The following is a 17,836-nucleotide window of genomic DNA, read 5'->3' on the forward strand; positions in this document are numbered from 1 at the left end:
ATTTTAAAAAGGGGATTTGTTTGAGGAATAACAATTGCGTCTGTAAGAGTGATGCTTTCCTCTGCCTGTTCCGTTGATATTTCCTGACCGGAGTACCAAACACGCTGAGTGTCACTGGATTCGGGACGCTGCTGCGGGGAAGGGAGGGGTGCTCTGGAAGGCCTTTGAAGCCGCTGGGCTCACGGAGGGCCCGCCGCGGGGCCGGGCGGCTCCCGCCCCTCTGAGGGGAGGGGAAGCGCCGCCCCGCCGCCGAGCGCAGCGGGGCCATGGCGGCTCCGCGGGCTGTGGCGCTGGGCCCGGAGCCGGGCGGCAGCACGCAGACATCGCACCGGCTGCTGGCCTACAGCGACGCGCTGCTGTCTATCATCGCCACCGTGATGGTGAGCGAGGGAGGGAGGCAGGGAGGGAGCAGCCTGGGCGGCCGCGGCTGGTCCCGGGTTTCCGGGTGGCGCCCGTGCCGGCCCGGCCCGCCCGCTGTCGCGACATGTCGGGGCCGCGGAGTGCCCGAGAGCGGTGCGGCTTCCAGAGCAGCTCCCGGCTGCGCCATCCGCGGGCACCCGAGGGCTGGGTGCCTTTAGCGAAGTGCTCAACAAGGAGAAGAACGTCACTGCTAATAAACGTTTTGTTATTTCAGATTTTGCCGGTGGCTCACACAAAGATACATCCTGACCAGGTATCACGTGCCGTTTGTTGTTTTTTGTGTCCTCACAAGTAGGTGTGACATCCTCCTTCAGCACGCCCGCTTCGTTTCCAGTTACGGGCTTTCAAAAGCAGAAGCCATTAAGCAGCATTAAACCTAACAGATTTCGCACAGGGCGAGGGGCTGGTGAATTTCGGGTGTAAAACTTTTAGATTAAGATTTGCGTTATATGCAGATGTTGTGACATAAAGCCTGAATGAGCCATATGTTGTAGGCCATAGATTATATCTAGTTACTTTTCTATGAAAAGTGAATTGCCTATCTGACTGAAATCTTTCAGAAAGCATCTGGTCTTCTTGGTGATAAAACATCACTGAGCGAAGCCACTTACATAGCACAGTCTGAATGCTAGTTTTAAAGTCAGGTTAATGATAAATGTAATTTGCATTAAAAAAGGTGGAAAAAGAATACTACAGAAAATAAATTGCTTCTAATAATACCTAGGAATTTAGGAATCATTAATAATTTGAGAAAGTTTACAGGATATTTCTTTTATCATTATTTATTTTTCTATTCTTAAACAGGCCTAAGTCTTAGTTTAAGAAGTACAGATAAGATCTCTAAAAGCAGATATATACTATATGAAACTATATACATACTACATGAGTTTAAGCCATTGTGGTGGTATTTGCAGAATTTGCTGAGGTTAAGCCCTCCTTGTTAACAATCGTCACATGAAACCTCTGGTATGCTTCTACTACAGAAATCAATGCTGTGAAAGTAAAAAAGGCATATTGTGTCCAGTGCTCTGAAATGCATTATTATAGTGACAGTGATTAGAGAATGCATAAATGAGAAACAAGGTGAATAGAGCATTGGGAAGCCCTTTTACAGATTGATGAGATGTGTTGGCACATTGAGTGCCATATTTCAGGCTGCTTAAAAAGTTCCTAATAAATTTGTTTCTCTGCAATATACTAAAGAGATTGTTGAATAGGAACTGCATTCTTGGGAGGCATTTCCCAAAAATATATTACATTACTGTTCATCTCTTTTTCAGATAATTATTTTATAACATAACATTTAAATTTTGTTTCTTGGGTATCTGTTTCAGAAATTAGGCGAAAGTGTTCAGCAACTTCTTCTAGCAAAAATTGCAGTCTACTTGATGACCTTTTTAATAGTCACAGTGGCATGGGCAGCTCATGTAAGGTAGGAGCACAGTGTTTAAAGTTAAAAGCTGGAAAATACAGGAGATATCCATGTATTTGATGTATCTCTGTCTTGCTGCCAGACTTCCGAATTGTCTTTTGTTGAATAATATTAGAAAATAATTGTAAAGAAATTCTACCCCTAGGAGTGAATAGCTACACCACTACCATAATGATACAGAGAAAAACAAGCATTATGTATCTTCTGGAGTTCCTTTTCATCTACCTTGAAGCTACATGGAATTAGACTTATAATTATGCTGGAAAAACACTAATTTGTAACTTGCATGCTCCACAACAAAGGAGCTGGTATAGTACTGCTGGCCTGAAGCTCATCTCTATCCTCAGCAGTAGTTGTCACAAAATCAATTGTAATGTTGCAGATTCTGTACTTTATAGACCTGTGGACACCGCCACTTGTCAGGTCTTGGTGGTTAAAAAGAAATTTGCATGAAGGCATCATACAGGAACCAGGGCAGGTTTTGTTTGAATTTTGAAATTTACAAATGTCCCTATGCAAGTGGATTGGCTGCGTTCCAATAAAGGCCTGCCACTTGTAATTCAACAGTTGAAGCTGATACCTCACATTCCAAGTGGTTTTCTTGGCTTGTATAAGTAAACACTGAGATACAGTCTCAGAGTTTTGTGGAGAGTAATGGGTACTGTTGGTTCTAAGTGACAGTTTTGTGAGTGAGGAGTTTCATTAACAAAATATGGGGACATTTGCAAGGAAAGCTTTTTCTTTGGGTGCATTTCTCTTCAGGAGAAATGATTCTAAGCCTTAAAATGTTGAAAAAAATTTTAAAATTTTGAAAATTCTCTGCCTGTAGGAACCAGGTTCTTAATAACTGCTCCATGATTGAATTTGATTGTATCTTGCTTTTAAGATTTTTCTAACAAATTACTTTCATATTTGAGCTACATGAGTTTGTAGGACCTGGAATACTTGTATTAATTCTGGGGCAAAGGAAACTGGCTTCCCCCATACAATCATAAATTTACAATTTGTATGTAGTGTTTATATATGTAAAATATATTTTCTGAGTTGGCTTGTTCATGAAAACCTTGCTTTGCCTTGCCTTGACAGGTTGTTTCAGGTGATAGAACATATAGATGATGTCCTGGCTCTTCTAAATCTGGTGAGTCTTGTCAGACTAGCTGGATTGTTAACTACCAGATACAGGTCACTTAAGTGTATCTGTGAATATCCAGAAATTTCTACATTAAATAGCATAGCCCTGACATATTTCCAAGTCAGGAAGATACAAAGATCTCTAGTTTCAATGTGACTGATTGATAAATAACTTGCTTTTAACTTGCAAATATTTTGCTATAAACCAAAAAAAAGCTCTGCAGCAGGCTAGTCTGAAGTTCGTCTGAGGGAATGGAGTATTTTGCAATGTTGTTTTAAACTCTGTTCTCTGAAAGTATGCAGCCACTCAGTTATTCTAATTTTGTTAATAAAAGCACTGTTGGAGCTCCATGAGATAACACCAGAGGAAATTATTTTAGAAGAATAGCCTAAGACGTCTAATTTTTACTTAATGTAGCTTTCTTTATGCTTTTGTTTGTTCAGTTGTGTTGTTTAAATGTTTCTTTTTTAGATATAAAATATTTACAATCAGATATTAATGTTCTTGACAAATCAGAATCACCTGTTTAGAAGGTGTGTTATATTTAGTATTGCTACTCTAGAAAGAAGTCTCTTAAAAACCATAGCAAAACTTTTAGTTGGGGTATTGGTAACAAAACCATAGTGTTTTCTAAAAAAAGCTTATAGAGTTTGGATAGAGAACATGGAAGATGTGCACAAAACCAACCATTTGTTGTAGTCAAAACTCAGCAACTTCAGAAATGGAGGTATTTTTCATTATGCAGCACAAGCATTTGATCTCCTTGTAAAATACAAAGCAAACAATGCCCTCATTGAAGATGTGTCCAGAAAATACATAGTGTTTCAATATGCTTTTTCTGTTTTAGGCTTGTATGATGATCATAACCTTCTTGCCATATACAGTAAGTAATATTCTAAAATCTGACATATGTTTAAATTACAGTGTTTGTTTCTTCATTTATTTGGAAAGACTTTACCAAAGTATTCAGAAAACCAGGAAAGTGTTGTTATAGTATAAACCCTGAATTCATTATTGTCGTTAAGTGTTGCATCTTTAAAACTATTGAAATGAAGCTTATTTTATAACTTTCAGATATTGCATGTTTTAGACCTGGCAGAAAATAGGTATTCTGGGAAGAAAAATTACAGTCCTGGAAACTCCTAGTATCATAGAATAGTTTGGTTGGAAGGGGCCATTAAAGGTTCTATAGAGCAACCCCTGCAAAGATCAGGAACGTCTTCAGCTAGATGAAGTTGCTCAGAGCCTCATCCAAACTCACCTTGTGTGTCTCCAGGGGCTGGGCAACGGTGGCAGTATTTCAACACCCTCATGGTAAAACATTTCCCATGATTTCTTTTAAAAAAACAACTGTATTGAGAAAGGTCCAGGTTATCTGGTAAGAATTAGTAAGATAAATAAAACTGTGTTTCAAACTCCTCCTTATATGGCAGAACATTTTCCTTTTGTAATTTAGATCAGGTCTGTAGTATCACTTCTGATTTGCTCTGCAGGGTTGGTTCTGGCCGCTGATGGTTCATGTTTAAAATCTGCACAATTTTTGATCATAGGACCTCAAAAGAATATTTGCAAATGAATGCTATATTAACAGAGCAAAACAGTTCAGCATCTTGACTGTTGTATGTGTAAGACAGGCACCTGTTTCTCTGTGGATATTTGTGTCTTACATTTTGTCTGCAAAAAATGAGGCTGTGGTCAGTAAGGCGATCTTTTATCAGCAAGAGAACATATTTTTGATTTTTTCCTTGAAGCTGAAATTATTTTTGGAAAGCTGTCAATGTTACCTTAGTACTACATCCTGCTTTTTTTTTCTTCTTTTTTATCCTCCCTTAAAGGGGCTGCAGAAATTAATACAACAAAGAGCCATGAAGGTAGACAAAGATTCAAAAAGGTATCCTAATGTCAAGAATTTTCACAGCCATGACATCATGTCAACCAAAACCAGTTAAACTTTATATTCAGGTATAAGCCACTTTGTAATGATTACGGAAGCACAGAGCCAGAGTGGCTAAGGTTTAGCACTGTCGACATCAGAGCAAAACCATCTCTCCAGATGCCTTTGGTTGGAATGCTGGCATGTATTTGTGGCTAGAAATTTGATTTAATGAAATTATGTTGAAATGCAAATTATTATTTAGATTTATGAGTTTCAGTATTGAATGAAGAGTGCTTCTGTTTCTCTACTGGTATTCCTACGTTGCTTCTTAATTAAATATATGCTCTTGTTGATTTTTTTTTCCAGTTTTCCTTAATGGCCTCCTTTCCAGAGGTACCTTTTGGCATCTTCCTGTTCAGTGTCTGTGCTGTTGTCATTGGCCTTATACAGGTATTACAGCTATCCATTTACATTTTCACTTTCTAAATAGACTTTCTTGTGTAGAGCTGAAATGAAGTGTCTTAGTGAGTGGCATAAATTGCTAAACACTTGGATTTGTATAGCATTCTTTTACAAAGTTGTGCCCATTATAATACAGTACCTGTGTGTAAGACAAAAGTTCACTGTCCCGTGAAACTGTTTTATGCAAATAAGTCAGCTGATCTCAGTGTTAACAGAATTCCTTTCCCACTCTTTGTAAAAATGTCTTGGGGAAAGAACAGTTGACTTTTCCTGCTAATTTCTTTCTGAGCCATGCAGCTGTGAGGGAACAGGCTTTTCAGCCTCCAGTCCAGCAGCACTCTTCCTCCTGGTGCAGTGCTTTGTTGCTTTAATTCCTTATTACAAAAGTCTTCATTCCTCATCATCAAGGATCAAAGGTCATGACTGGCTCTGCAGAGGAGACTTAAATTTTCACATGCAGTGTACTGTAAAATCTGAGTTTCTAGGACCAACCTTTCATATGGGAATGGAGAATAAGTTTGAAAGTGTTTTGGAATGTGTTGATTTACAGTTCTATGTTTTATATTTGAAATCCTGCATATACTTGTATTGCAATAAGTTCAGTAATGCTCTTTTCCTTACAGGCTGTGATAGTAGCATATGGATTCTATCACCCACACTTACTGAATCAACAGATACAGGAATCTGAAAATCAGAATTTCTATAAACGTCATATCTTAAAGATTATCCTAAGAGGACCAGTTTTATGCTTTTTAGCAGCCATCTTTTCTTTTTTCTTTATTCCTTTGGTAAGTTATCTCAGTTAACAGAAAACTCAGATGCAGCAGTTTTTATTAGCTTTCTTTAGGACTACGTAAGAAAATAATGATGTCCATGTAAAGTATGCAGACTTTCTCAATTGCCAGTTCTAGGGTGTTGTAATCATGACTGCTATTTTGCATTGAGTGTTTTTAATCACATATATCAACCTGTAAATTGATCTATGAGTTTGTATAGTTAAAAGGGAATGTATTCTGCTGCTATATTACCTGCTATGCCTGCTGTTTGGGTTTTGTTTGTTTGTTTGTTTGTTTGTTTGAAATAGGTCTTCTTAATTCTACTCTATTTTATGCTTCAGAAGTAGTTGAGGTAATATGGAAGCTTAGATGAAATGATCACCACATTGCCCAAACTGAAGAAGAGTGAATGCAATTGCTGTACTAACTTAGGGTGTAAAAGCAAACAGAGTAGGGAGACCAGTTAGCCCACCTGCATCTCAAAACAAATAGTTTTGGCTAAGGACTGCCTTTTACATAGCCTTTTTCTCTCTTCCATCTTTATTTGATGTTTGATTTGATTTGATTTGATTTGATTTGATTTGATTTTTCTGGAGCCCCAACTCTGGAACTCCTACTCCAGAACTGAAATCTAGTTTTTGAATGTATCCTGAACTTCGATTCCTCTTGTTCTTTAGGAAAAGAACAATAATTTTGGGAAAGATTCCACAGGAATTAGCAGTATTTAAATAATCCCCAGGTTTGTGAGAAATCAGGTTGCTCTTGATGAAAGAACAGTTATGAGTCCAGACATGACAAGGCCTATCTGAAAATGTTTTCCCTTTCTTCCACACTCCGTTCACTGTAGTTTGGTTGTTTATTTTAATATTAACAATGGTGAAATTGGTCTCCAAGTTGCTCCTATGCTTAGACCTGTGCAAAGTCCTAAGTGATCCACTTAGCATTCACCAGTGTGTTTTTGTGACACAAATAGTAGAGTCTTAGAATATAATGAATTGGAAAAACCCATAAGGATTATGTGGGATTCATACTTCAACTTCCCAAGCAGTTATTCCTCCAGTTTTTGTTAGGAGAATTATTTCCTTGCTTGTTTTAGTTTGCCTCATTAATGGTACTAAATTAGCTAGGAAAAAGCAGTATTTGCTTCCACATGCCATATTCGGGAGGTGCATGAGCATTTTAGCTGAGCCTTTTGAAAGTCAAGATTTTTTTTTTTCTCAATGTAATTAGTTCTAAGATTGAGAGTTATAGTTTCATATTAAATCTGGAAGGTAATTTGTATTTTGATAACTATATTTAAATTCTTCATCTTCTTCTTCAACAGTCTTACCTACTACTTGGACTCGTGATTGTTTTTCCTCATCTCAGTCGATTAATTACATGGTGTAAAACCAAAGTTCTTGGTGAGTAACAAAATTCCTAGGCACATGCTCGGATTAGGTTGTCAACATGTTATGCAGACAGCCCAGAATGAAGTAATTTCAGTTCTGATTGAATGAAGTAATTTCAGTTCTGCTTTCATTTTCAGTCTCAAAACATAGTGATTTTAGGGTTTATTGGTGTGCTTCTAAACAGTATCTCCCCTGCTCCTTGTTTTACCATAATTGTGATGAGATTTGTGTAAAGTACAACACATCTAAGGATTATTGCCTGGTGTAAAACCTTTCTGGTTTGTCCTGATAATGTGAGTGCGTGCAGACACATGTTGGGACATGAATGACAGTTGCAGGCCATCTATCCCTTTTCCTTCCTCAAGAGGGAACACATAAGGAAGCAAGCTCTATGCTTTTATTGCTTTCTTCCCTGCAATGCTGAACAGTCACACGTTTTGAAACAGGCAAGCACTGCACCTGTAAATCAAACTTTCTCACAATGCTTAACTGTCCAGGGATTCAGATTAATTACATCTCATTAATCTAACCGCTATGATCTAAAGAGGTGCCTTCACACATGTCCTAAGTTAGCCTAAAAGAATGCTTCCTTCACTCATATGCTTTCTGCCCTCCTTGTGTCAGGACCAACAAATGCACAGCCATAGCAACAATCTGAGCTGCTCTTAAATCCTGCTAAGAGGTTGCCATTGCCGAAATAAAAGGAGAAGAGGATATCATGCAACCTACTTGGCCAAAGTGTGCCTCTGAGAGGGACCACAAAACCCCTGAACAGATAATGTCTTTGGAACTGACACTCCCAACCTGGGTCAGAAGAATAACACCTTTGTTCTTCTCCTGCTGCTGTTCAGATTAGAAGAGTCTGTCTGTTTACAGTGCAAAGGGGAACATACTCTTCGTCCCCCATGACAGCAATAACAGGGAGGTAGAAATGCTCTGAAACGACAAAGCCAGACCCTCAGAGCCTGGGAATAAACATGTACAAGTGTTGTCCATGTTTATTGCGATGGGGCCACTGTGGTTTGTGGTCAGGTAACATCTCTACCTCTCACCCTGTCAGATGGCTGAAGTACTGCTTTAATGAATGTCTTGTGATTACACCTGCTTTGCATTCCTGTGGAACCTTAACCTTTTTTTTTGCCCAGTCTGTACAGCTGAAACAGTGCATTTTGGCTAGCTAGGCAGTTCCCAGTTCAGTCATTTGAGATGTGTTTGACACTTCCTATAAATCTACACCTTTTTACGAAAGGCTTTAATTACTTTAAATGAGGCCATTCAATATCCCAGTTCAGATCCCATGCTCAAGATGTTGTTTTTATTTTTTTTGCCATAGGTTTTTTTAGCGTAGGTTCTCCAGGCTGTCATAGAGGCCCTACAGCTATTACGGCTTCCTGAGGCACAGCATCTAATTTGTTTTGTTCAATTGCAGTCATTACTCACTTGGTGGAAATAGTTTGCCATACAGTTAAAGGAGCGGAGGTTTTAGTTTGGTTTTTTTTTTTGTTCTTGAAGCACTTGTCTTGAAAGAAACATAAATTTCAGGGGCAGGCACATGTGCCGAAAAAAGTAGAGTGTCATTTGTGGATGACTGGCATCCTCTTGTCTTAAAAAAAATTTTGGCAGGTGGGGTAAAAAGGAGGTCACAGTAGGTTGTTGCACTACCTTATTTTATCTTATCTTTCTCTTCAGTATTAAGCCTCTGGATTTGTTTCCAGGTCACAGAGCTGAAGAGGAGGAACACCACAGCTTAGAAACCTTCACTTTTTACCTCAGTGAGCCTCTGAGTAAGGAACGAGTAGAAGCATTCAGTGATGGAGTCTATGCCATTGTAGCAACCCTGCTCATTTTGGATATATGGTAAGGCTTTGTGCTGGTTCTTACACTTCATCTTATTAAATATATTTTTTTTGTCCGTATGTAATATTTGAGAAAATAAAATTAATCAGACATTGTCTTTAACTTCCAAAATCTGAAGTGGTTACTTTAAAGTATGATTTTCTGGAAGCACATAGACCACAAACCATACGTACTTCTAACACCCACATTCCAGCAGTAGTGATCATCAGTGTGTGTAATAAGTGTTGGGGTGTACAGTCTTCAAGAACAGATCTTCTTTTTTTGCTTAGTCATGTTTTCAGATGAAAGCTTTTTATCAAAAAAAGCTGTTTAGTCACTGTAGCAACTTTATTAACCCAAAAGAGTGCCAACTTGCATTCAGATTTCCTTTTATTTATAATTTCTTTGCAGAGCTGTTATTTTAAACCTTGTTTCTAAATTTTGAATTAGGGTACAAGGGAGTGGATTCCTGTTGTTACTGCTTGCTCAAAGTAAAGCAACATAGTTCAATCTTGCTCCACATATGTTTATACCAGTCATATGCAAAGTAAAGTCATTTTTCTCTCCACAGTGAAGACAATGTTCCTGATCCCAGAGAAGTTGAGGAGAAGTTCCATGGCAGTCTTCTTGAAGCTTTAAGTGAATATGGGCCAAACTACCTTGCTTACTTTGGGTCATTTGTTACAATTGGTCTCCTGTGGTTTGTCCATCATTCTCTTTTCCTTTATGTAACAAAAGCTACCCGATTAATGGGACTGCTCAACATCCTTTCATTGGCTTTCATTGGTGGGCTTCCACTTGCTTACCAGCTGACCAGTGAATTTGCAGAAAAGTCTCATAATGAAATAGAAGCCATTCAGGTCAGCTGTGTTATCACTTTCTTTGCCAGCATATTTCAGTTTGCAATATGGACTACAGCCCTTCTCAATGAAGAGGAAACTTTGCATGCCTTTGCTAGATATGGTGGTAAGGAGCATGCCTTCATGTTTGCCAAGCTGGCTCTCTACCCTTGCGTAAGCCTTGGGGCCTTCTTTCTAACTTGCTTGTTAAGTGAATTTAGCACAGCAATTTTCCATCTTATGCAGATTGTAATCCCGTTTGCTTTTCTTGCCTTGCGCATTTTTGTTAGAATTTCTCTAACTGCCATAAAGTCTGTGATGTCTCTCTCCAGAAGGAAGGTTGTATTGTTAGAAGAAGAGGAGGCATGTTTGTCTCCAAATGAAACACTGTCCTAAATTTCTGCACAGTGCATGTGAAGTTATGAGATCAACTCCAGTTCCTCTGACTCGCATTATATTCATGTGTGGATTATATTGATGTAAACCAAAGCCTGTATTGACCATAACTGGGGCATACTTATGTTTAAGCTGGTCATACTCGAGACCCTTTCTCCAATATCTGCTTTTGAAAATATTGAGTAAACAGGGGATACAAATAAAAGCATGTTCCCCCTCTTTTAGGATTGCCCTACAGGAAAAAAAGTGCTGCTTGACATGTAAATGCAGCAATGATCGATTGTGCACAGATACCCAGCAAAATGGCAACCAAACAGAGGTATAGAAGTTGGTTCAGCTTCTATATAAGAGAATGTGAGGCATGGAAAACAGTGACCTCTGGATTCTGGATAGCACATCATAGTAGAACATATGTGCATACAAGTTTGTTTTTTTTTTTTCCTTTTAATTTTTAATTTTTTTCAAAATTACACTGTCAGACAGTTACACTGTCTGTTCTGCAGAGTTGCAAACAAGGGATAGCAGCTGGAAATCTAACTGTGTGTAAGTTTAGATGGGAGTTGCAATTGATATCACTGCAAGTGATAGCAGTCTTCCAAGCCATCTGAGCATAAGTGCTTTGGGCATATCTATTATATTTTTTAAAAGGTTGTAACAAATGAGGATTCATGTGACTTTGCATCCAAGTTTGATATTTTCTGATGGAAGAGAGCTCTGTGATAAGACTTAAGATTTTTTCTGTTCTGCAGGAGCTGCTCATCCGAAGTGTTTTAATTTCTAGGGCTTTTTGTGTCATTTTGTGTCTGTCAGTGGAACATCCTTCTGTTACTTGGAAGGCATGATGCCATATTCAAGGAGATTATGAGACTGCAATGTGTGAGAGTTCTGCATCAGGCAAGGGAATTGAGCTTTCTCCTGAGTTATGGACAACTAATGGTTTTCCACAGATTTCTGAGTCTCAGGAAGACAGCAGAAACTAACCCCTAGAAGTTCTGGTCCATAATGTGTTGATTTTTTTTTTTTTTTTTTTTTTTTTTTAATACTTACATGCAGCTGGATAAGTTTTGTGCTTTTCAAATCATCTTACCTCCAGCTGCCCTAGAAGCCATTACATTTCCTTTTGGCAGAACGATTAATTTGTATCTTGAATTTTCTTAGTGCCTGACAACTTTAATGCCATAATTTAAGGCATTTGGGGAATTTTGTTGTTCATCATTAAAAAAAAATGTGACAAAATATGCCTGAAGAAATCATAGGTGAACAAAAATAATCAAATATCTTGTTTCAGTTGAGATCAGTTAATGAAAGCACTTGTGCTTTTGTTTTGAAGCACCTTGATACTGAAATATGTAATTGTGAATATTACATACTTCTTGTGAAGAGTATCTTCAGCTATTTAAGGGGATTTATACCTAGTTGTGGTTAAATGACTTGCATTGTGTTGTGTATAGCAGTTTTTCTGATGCTTAATAAAAGCACTTCTGGTTCTGTTTCTAATGTGCAGCAGACACCTAGTAAGTAGTGAATATGTGTATTTGTAATAAATTGCAATCAGTGAAAAAACAAAACTTCAAGCCATTTATTTCTTCTCTGTAGGTGAACTTTAAGGCTGATGTCTATAATTAAAATGATGTTAGATGGGTTTTTTTCTACAAGACCACCAAAGTCCCAGTCTCAGCAATTTTATGGGTTTTTCTAATAAAACAGAAAACTGTTTTTTAATTTGATGTCAAGAAATGTTGATTCTACTTCTTATGATACCTGAAGAAAATGAAACCCAAAAACAATCTGACCAAGGAGTTTCATTCCAGTGTTTATAAGGATGCTTTGTATAAATCAGTGTATAAACATTACAAGGCTCAATATTGGCTCAATAATGCGCTTTTTTTTTTTTTTTTTTTTTTTTTTTTTTTTTTTCTGGTGTGTGTTTATGGTTTTGGTTGGTTGGGTTGGATTTTTGGGTTGGTTTGGGTTTTTGTTTTTTTTTACCCCACTTACAAATAAGTAATTTTTTCTGCCAAAAGAACAATTTTGTTTTTGCTTGTGGTCAAAATAGCATTATTGAACCCAAATTTGTAATGTCTCAGAACCTAAACCTAAGGACAAACATGATATGAGCCTTTGTATAAACAGAGGTCATTTAGCATCGTTTTAAGTTTCTGAGAAACAAACTGCATTCATTTGAATTGTGTCACTCTCAAGTAGAAAGATCATTCTCAAATGTAACTGTAACTACTCGTCCTTTACAGAATTACTAATGACCACAAGCTTTTGTGTCTATGAAGAGCAAAGTGAGATACAGTAATTATTACAATGCCAGAATCACAAGAACGGATGTCATTGGAAGGGGCCTCTGTAGACCATCTAGTCCAACCCTCCACTTTAAAGTAGGGCCCCTAGACTGGTTGGTTGCAGAGGTCTGTGTCTGGTCAGACTGAGCACCTGCTCAGAGACACCATAACCACTCAATAGTTTATAGCACGATGGAATCTGTAAGGTTGGAAGAGAGCTTTCAGATCACCCAGTCCCGCCCCTGTGACTCCTAGAGCACTGAACCGCAGCCGCTCGTGCCCTCGGATCGCCTCCAGGGATGGTGACTGCACCACCTCCCTGGCCAGCCTCTGCCATTCTTGACCACCCTGGCAGTAAAAAATCGTTTTCAAAGGGCTCAACGGGTTTTAATGTCAAAGTACCCCTACGGCTTTAAAAAAAAAAACAAACAAACAAATTAAAAAAAAAAAAAAAAAAGTGGCTATATTTCGTCATCGATGAGACCCCGCTCGACCGCTCCCACAGGCTCACAGTGCCAGCCCCCTCAGTGCCGCCCTGTGGCGGGGCGTGCGGGCCGCCGGAGCTCCTTGAGTGACGGACTCGCCGCCCTGGGGAAGCAGAGCGCGGCGCAGCGTTCGGCTTCCCGGTCACGGCTGCTCCGCTGCCCGCCCCTTCCTGCCGCCGCGCTCAGTTCCGCCGCCGCCGCCGCCAGGATGATCCCGCCGGTGCAGGTGTCCCCGCTCATCAAGGTGAGGGCGCTGGGGGGATCTCCCGGGCTGTCCCGGGCTGTCCCGGGGGCGCGGGGAGGGCTGCCCGGGCCGGCGGGCCGGGGCGGGGGGCGGCGGGGCCTGCCGTGCCTGTGGGCTGAACCAAGGGCGCGTCCTTGTCTCTGCCTCCCGCAGTTCACCCGCTACTCGGCGCTGCTCGTGGGGATGATCTACGGCAAGAAGCGATACGGTGAGTGCGGCGTCCCGGGCGGCCGCTCCCCGCTCCCCCGCGCCCGCCCCGCAAGGGCACCTTGAAATGGCCCGGCCGCCATTTCCCTCCCCCGGCCCGGCCACGGCCCTGCCAGGACGGTGAAGCCACAGATCCCTATGAAACGTGCCTTTCCACCAGCAAAACTGGCTTTTCCTCCTTCTTGAGCGAGCCCGCAGGAGCGGAGCTCTCCGACGGGGGTGGGGGGGTTGTGTTGTAAAGGGATTGTGTTGATGGCAGACTACCTGAAGCCGATTGCTGAAGAAGAGAGAAGAATAGAGGCGGAGGAGAAAAAGAAGCGTGCAGAGCTGGAGCGGATTGCAAAAGAGCTTGCAGAAGGTAGTTCCTCGGTTTAGTGTATTCATCCCACACTGTCTTGCAGGTGTGAGGCTGCAGGGCTGGTGTTTCACCTCAGTGCTCTTAGGAGAAACTGGGGCCTGCAGTTAGTCCCTGGAGGTGGTGGTCAGGGCCGTGTGAGGAGTAAATACTGCTGCTGTTTAATTATTCCTGCATTTTGAAAAGCCCGTCAGAGCAAGAGTTAACGCTCTTGTAATAGCTGAGGAAGCAAACTACTAAAAGCTGCTGGTTATTCTGTGGGGGATAATTGAATCCATGTGGCATCGATCCTTTTTCATCTGGATGTGCAAGCCCTTTTCTCCATACAGGGTAGAAACCTCACAAATATGGCTGAATATAGGGCATAGGCAATGGTATGTAATTTCAAATTGAGATTTTTAAGTGGTGTCCCAGTGTATTGTTAGAGATCAACTTGATTTTTTTATTTTCATTATCTTTCAGTATTAGAGGTCAGCTTTGTTGGTTGTGTCTCACATAAAAGCATGTGCTGGAGAGCATCACTTGCAACTAATACTGCTGCTTTTGATCTCATTCCTTTTTGCCTGTAGTATTCCTGCTGCAGCATTGTTTTCCTTGTCCTTAGGATTAGTTCTAACAGAGGGTTCCTTCCGTGCTGCTGTACAGAGGAACGTGCTCTGGCTTTTTTTCACCTAGGGTTTTTAGGTAGACTTAAAACAAAGAAGAATTCTAGGAAAATTGATTAGTAGCTCAGGCTGTTCTTGGTGCAGATACATGCTCAGTAGCTCTTTCAATGCAAAAGAGTGATATTTGGGTTCTAAACAGGTCTAGCTTTGAACAAAACACTAAAATTAACTGCACATGCAGAAATTCAAATATATTTTGTATATGACTTACTAGAGATAAAGCTGTTTTGTCTTAAATACATCGTCTCTATTGGTCATAGACTCAATGAATGTGTTTTTTAGAGGTGCTCTAGTTAGATGAAACTTTCTGTGTTTTTTGAATTAGAGGTGGTGCTGTAGTGTTGCTGGGCCACCTATTAAAGAAATTTTCTTATTGCTTTAAAATGTTTGATCTATTTAAAAGTGGCACACATGTGGTGGGTCTGTTGTTCCCAACAATAGATTTGGTCTGTTTTTTCTCAGAAAAGCAATTGTTAAACTCATTATGTGCAGTGCAGTTGCTGAACACTGTTCCTTAAAGATGGACATTCCAGTAGTGGTAGCTTTTCCCAGGCCTATTTGACTTGTCACTTCAGAAGATTCTCTCCTACTACTGATTAAACTTAAAAGTTTGCCTTCACCATATAGCTGCAAATGACAATTCTGTTGAATAAACAGAAGTGAGAATCATAAATGCTAGGTAGAAAGAACTTACATAAAGATAAGTCTTTGATTGTACTAATGTTTTGCATATTTTAGTTCTGCATGGGAGTGGCTAATAGTCATAACCATGTTTGTATTTTCTTCCCTTCTAGCAAGTGAAGATTCCATACTGAAATAAACAACAGATTTCACCTGAATTTCGCACATGGAAATACATGGCTAGGCTCTGAGCTGTCCAGTGGTTTTTGAACTCTGTGATATTCTATCAATAAAATACTTAATACGCTTCAGTTGGTGTTTTTTGAGTGAATTGCACAGAACAGCAGGAGAAATATGGATATGGAGTATAACAGGAAGCACTTATGTCACAATATAGCTATTATTGCAACTGAAACTCCCCATTGTATTCCCTCAGGAATAGCCAGTTGCTACCCCCATTATCTACAGGTAATGGTTGTGACCAATAAATACATACAATTCCATATATATGGGCAGGTGGGAGAGACTGGCAAGGCACTGACTGCCTGAATCTGTTACTTAAATGGCTTAACTGGGGAGTTTCATAGAATCAGGATCATCTAGTCCCAACATCCCTCTGCCAGGGGCAGACACCTCACTAGATCAGGTTGACCAAGACCTTGACCAGCCTGGCTTTGAACACTGCCAGGGTTGGGGTACCCACAGCTCCCTGGGCAACCTGTTCCAGCATCTCACCGTCCCCACAGTAAGGAATTTCTTCCCAATATTTGTGCCCATTACTTCTTGTCCTATTACTACAGTTGCTGACAAAGAGTCCCTCTCCAGCTTCCCTGTGGGATGCTTCAGATACTGCAGTGTGGCTAGGAGGTCTTCACACAGCATCTCCAGCCTGAACAGCCCCAGCTCTCTGCCTGGGGGAGGTGCCCCATTCTTCTTACCTATGTGTGGCCTCCTCTGCACGTGCTCCAACAGTTCCATGCCCTTTGCTGGAGGCACCAGAACTGTTCTCAATACTCCAGGGGGGTCTCACAAGCGCAGAGGGGCAGAATCCCCCCCCTCCCCTGCTGCCCACGCTGCTTTGGGTGCAGCCCAGGATCCCATTGCCTTTCAGGGCTGTGGGTGCTCATGGCCGGGTCATGTTGCATTTTCATCAACCATCACCCCCAAGTCCATCTCCTCAGAGCTGCTGTCACTCAGTTCTCCACTCAACTTGTAGCTGTGTCTGGGATTGCCACAGCTCAGGTTCAGGACCCTGCACTTTTCCTTCAGGGGTTTGCACAGCCCCACCTCTCCAGCCTGTCCAGGTCCCTCTGGATGGCGTGGCTTCCTGCCAGCAAGGTGACTGCTCCACAGAGCTTGGTGTTGGTGCCAAACCTGCTGAGGGTGCCCTTGATCCCCACTGTCTGTGTCACTGACAGAAGTGTTGAACAGTGTTGGCCCCAGTACTGATCCCAGAGGGACACCACCTCTCTGTGGTCTGCATGGAAAGTGAGCTGTTGATCACAATTCTGTGTTTCTGTCATCTTTTTTTCAGCTTTGTTACCACAGTGGATTATTACTCAATTATTGCATGTGGCAGAGCAGTCGGATTTGATTCTAGGTTGTCAAGCTATGCTATGATCTGAGGAATTGGTGCTAACCAATTAGTCAGATGTTCCTCAAAACTAACTTACAGCTGAATTCTAGTGTCTGGAGACGTCTGCCACGCTTTCCATTCAGTCTTCAAAAACTGGCTTCAGGCAAGAAAGCTGTCTTTGTAATACCTCTTAGATGGGGAAAAATTCCCACCTAGAATGGGAAAAGTACCACCTATCTCTTTACAGCCATCCCACAGGGACCAAATTAGTTCTCTGCCACCCTGTTCTGGCCAGCCAATAGATGATTATCAGGTGCAAGCAAAAAAAGATGCCAAGAAAAGGAAGGAAGCAAGGAAAAAAGTCTTTCCTCCCAAAAGATATGAGAGGGAAGACCCCTCATGTACATATTCTGGAAGATACTACACCCCCCCATTCAGCTGGAGCTACGTTTGTGTGACTCCTGAGTACTCTGCTGCTTTTTGAGAGGGAGTTGAATGGTTTTGTACTGAATGTTCTGGATGTTTTTTCTAATCCTATAGTTTTGTAGAAGAAGTAGAGAAAGAGGTACAGAGAAAAAAGATCTTCTTGCTAGTTTTGTAACAGGTGATGCAAACCACACTCAGCCTAGGCTGAGTGGATCTAAAATCTTGGATCTAGTATTCTCTGGACTTTCATGGAGATTTCCTTATAGAGGATATGGAGATGCTGGTAGCACAAAGACCCTTTACTGAGCGCTAAGATGTGCAACCCATCTGCCTGAAAGGTGGAGCTGGGGTCCATACCCTGTGGTGTTCAATACAATCTCTTTTTTAAAAGAACTGAATGAAAGTT

General features: G+C 40.9%; 2 protein-coding genes across 2 annotated transcripts; both read left to right on the top strand.

The window, feature by feature from the left end:
• On the top strand, positions 1-12,051 carry TMEM175 (transmembrane protein 175). The gene is made up of 10 exons (XM_079331019.1): positions 1-380; positions 635-673; positions 1,755-1,852; positions 2,939-2,990; positions 3,832-3,867; positions 5,227-5,310; positions 5,946-6,110; positions 7,423-7,501; positions 9,205-9,346; positions 9,897-12,051. Exons 1-10 carry the CDS (start codon positions 267-269, stop codon positions 10,558-10,560), a joined length of 1,473 nt encoding a protein of 490 aa, XP_079187145.1. The 5' UTR covers positions 1-266; the 3' UTR covers positions 10,561-12,051.
• Positions 12,052-13,414: 1,363 nt separating this feature from the next.
• ATP5ME (ATP synthase membrane subunit e) lies at positions 13,415-15,739 on the top strand. Its single transcript, XM_079331317.1, has 4 exons — positions 13,415-13,580; positions 13,734-13,788; positions 14,047-14,145; positions 15,602-15,739. The coding sequence occupies exons 1-4, from the start codon at positions 13,545-13,547 to the stop codon at positions 15,625-15,627; spliced, it is 216 nt and encodes a 71-aa protein (XP_079187443.1). The 5' UTR covers positions 13,415-13,544; the 3' UTR covers positions 15,628-15,739.
• The last annotated feature ends 2,097 nt before the right edge of the window (positions 15,740-17,836 follow it).

The sequence above is a fragment of the Erithacus rubecula genome, assembly GCF_903797595.1.
Source record: "Erithacus rubecula genome assembly, contig: SUPER_Z_unloc_2, whole genome shotgun sequence".
Classification (NCBI taxonomy): Eukaryota; Metazoa; Chordata; class Aves; order Passeriformes; family Muscicapidae; genus Erithacus; species Erithacus rubecula.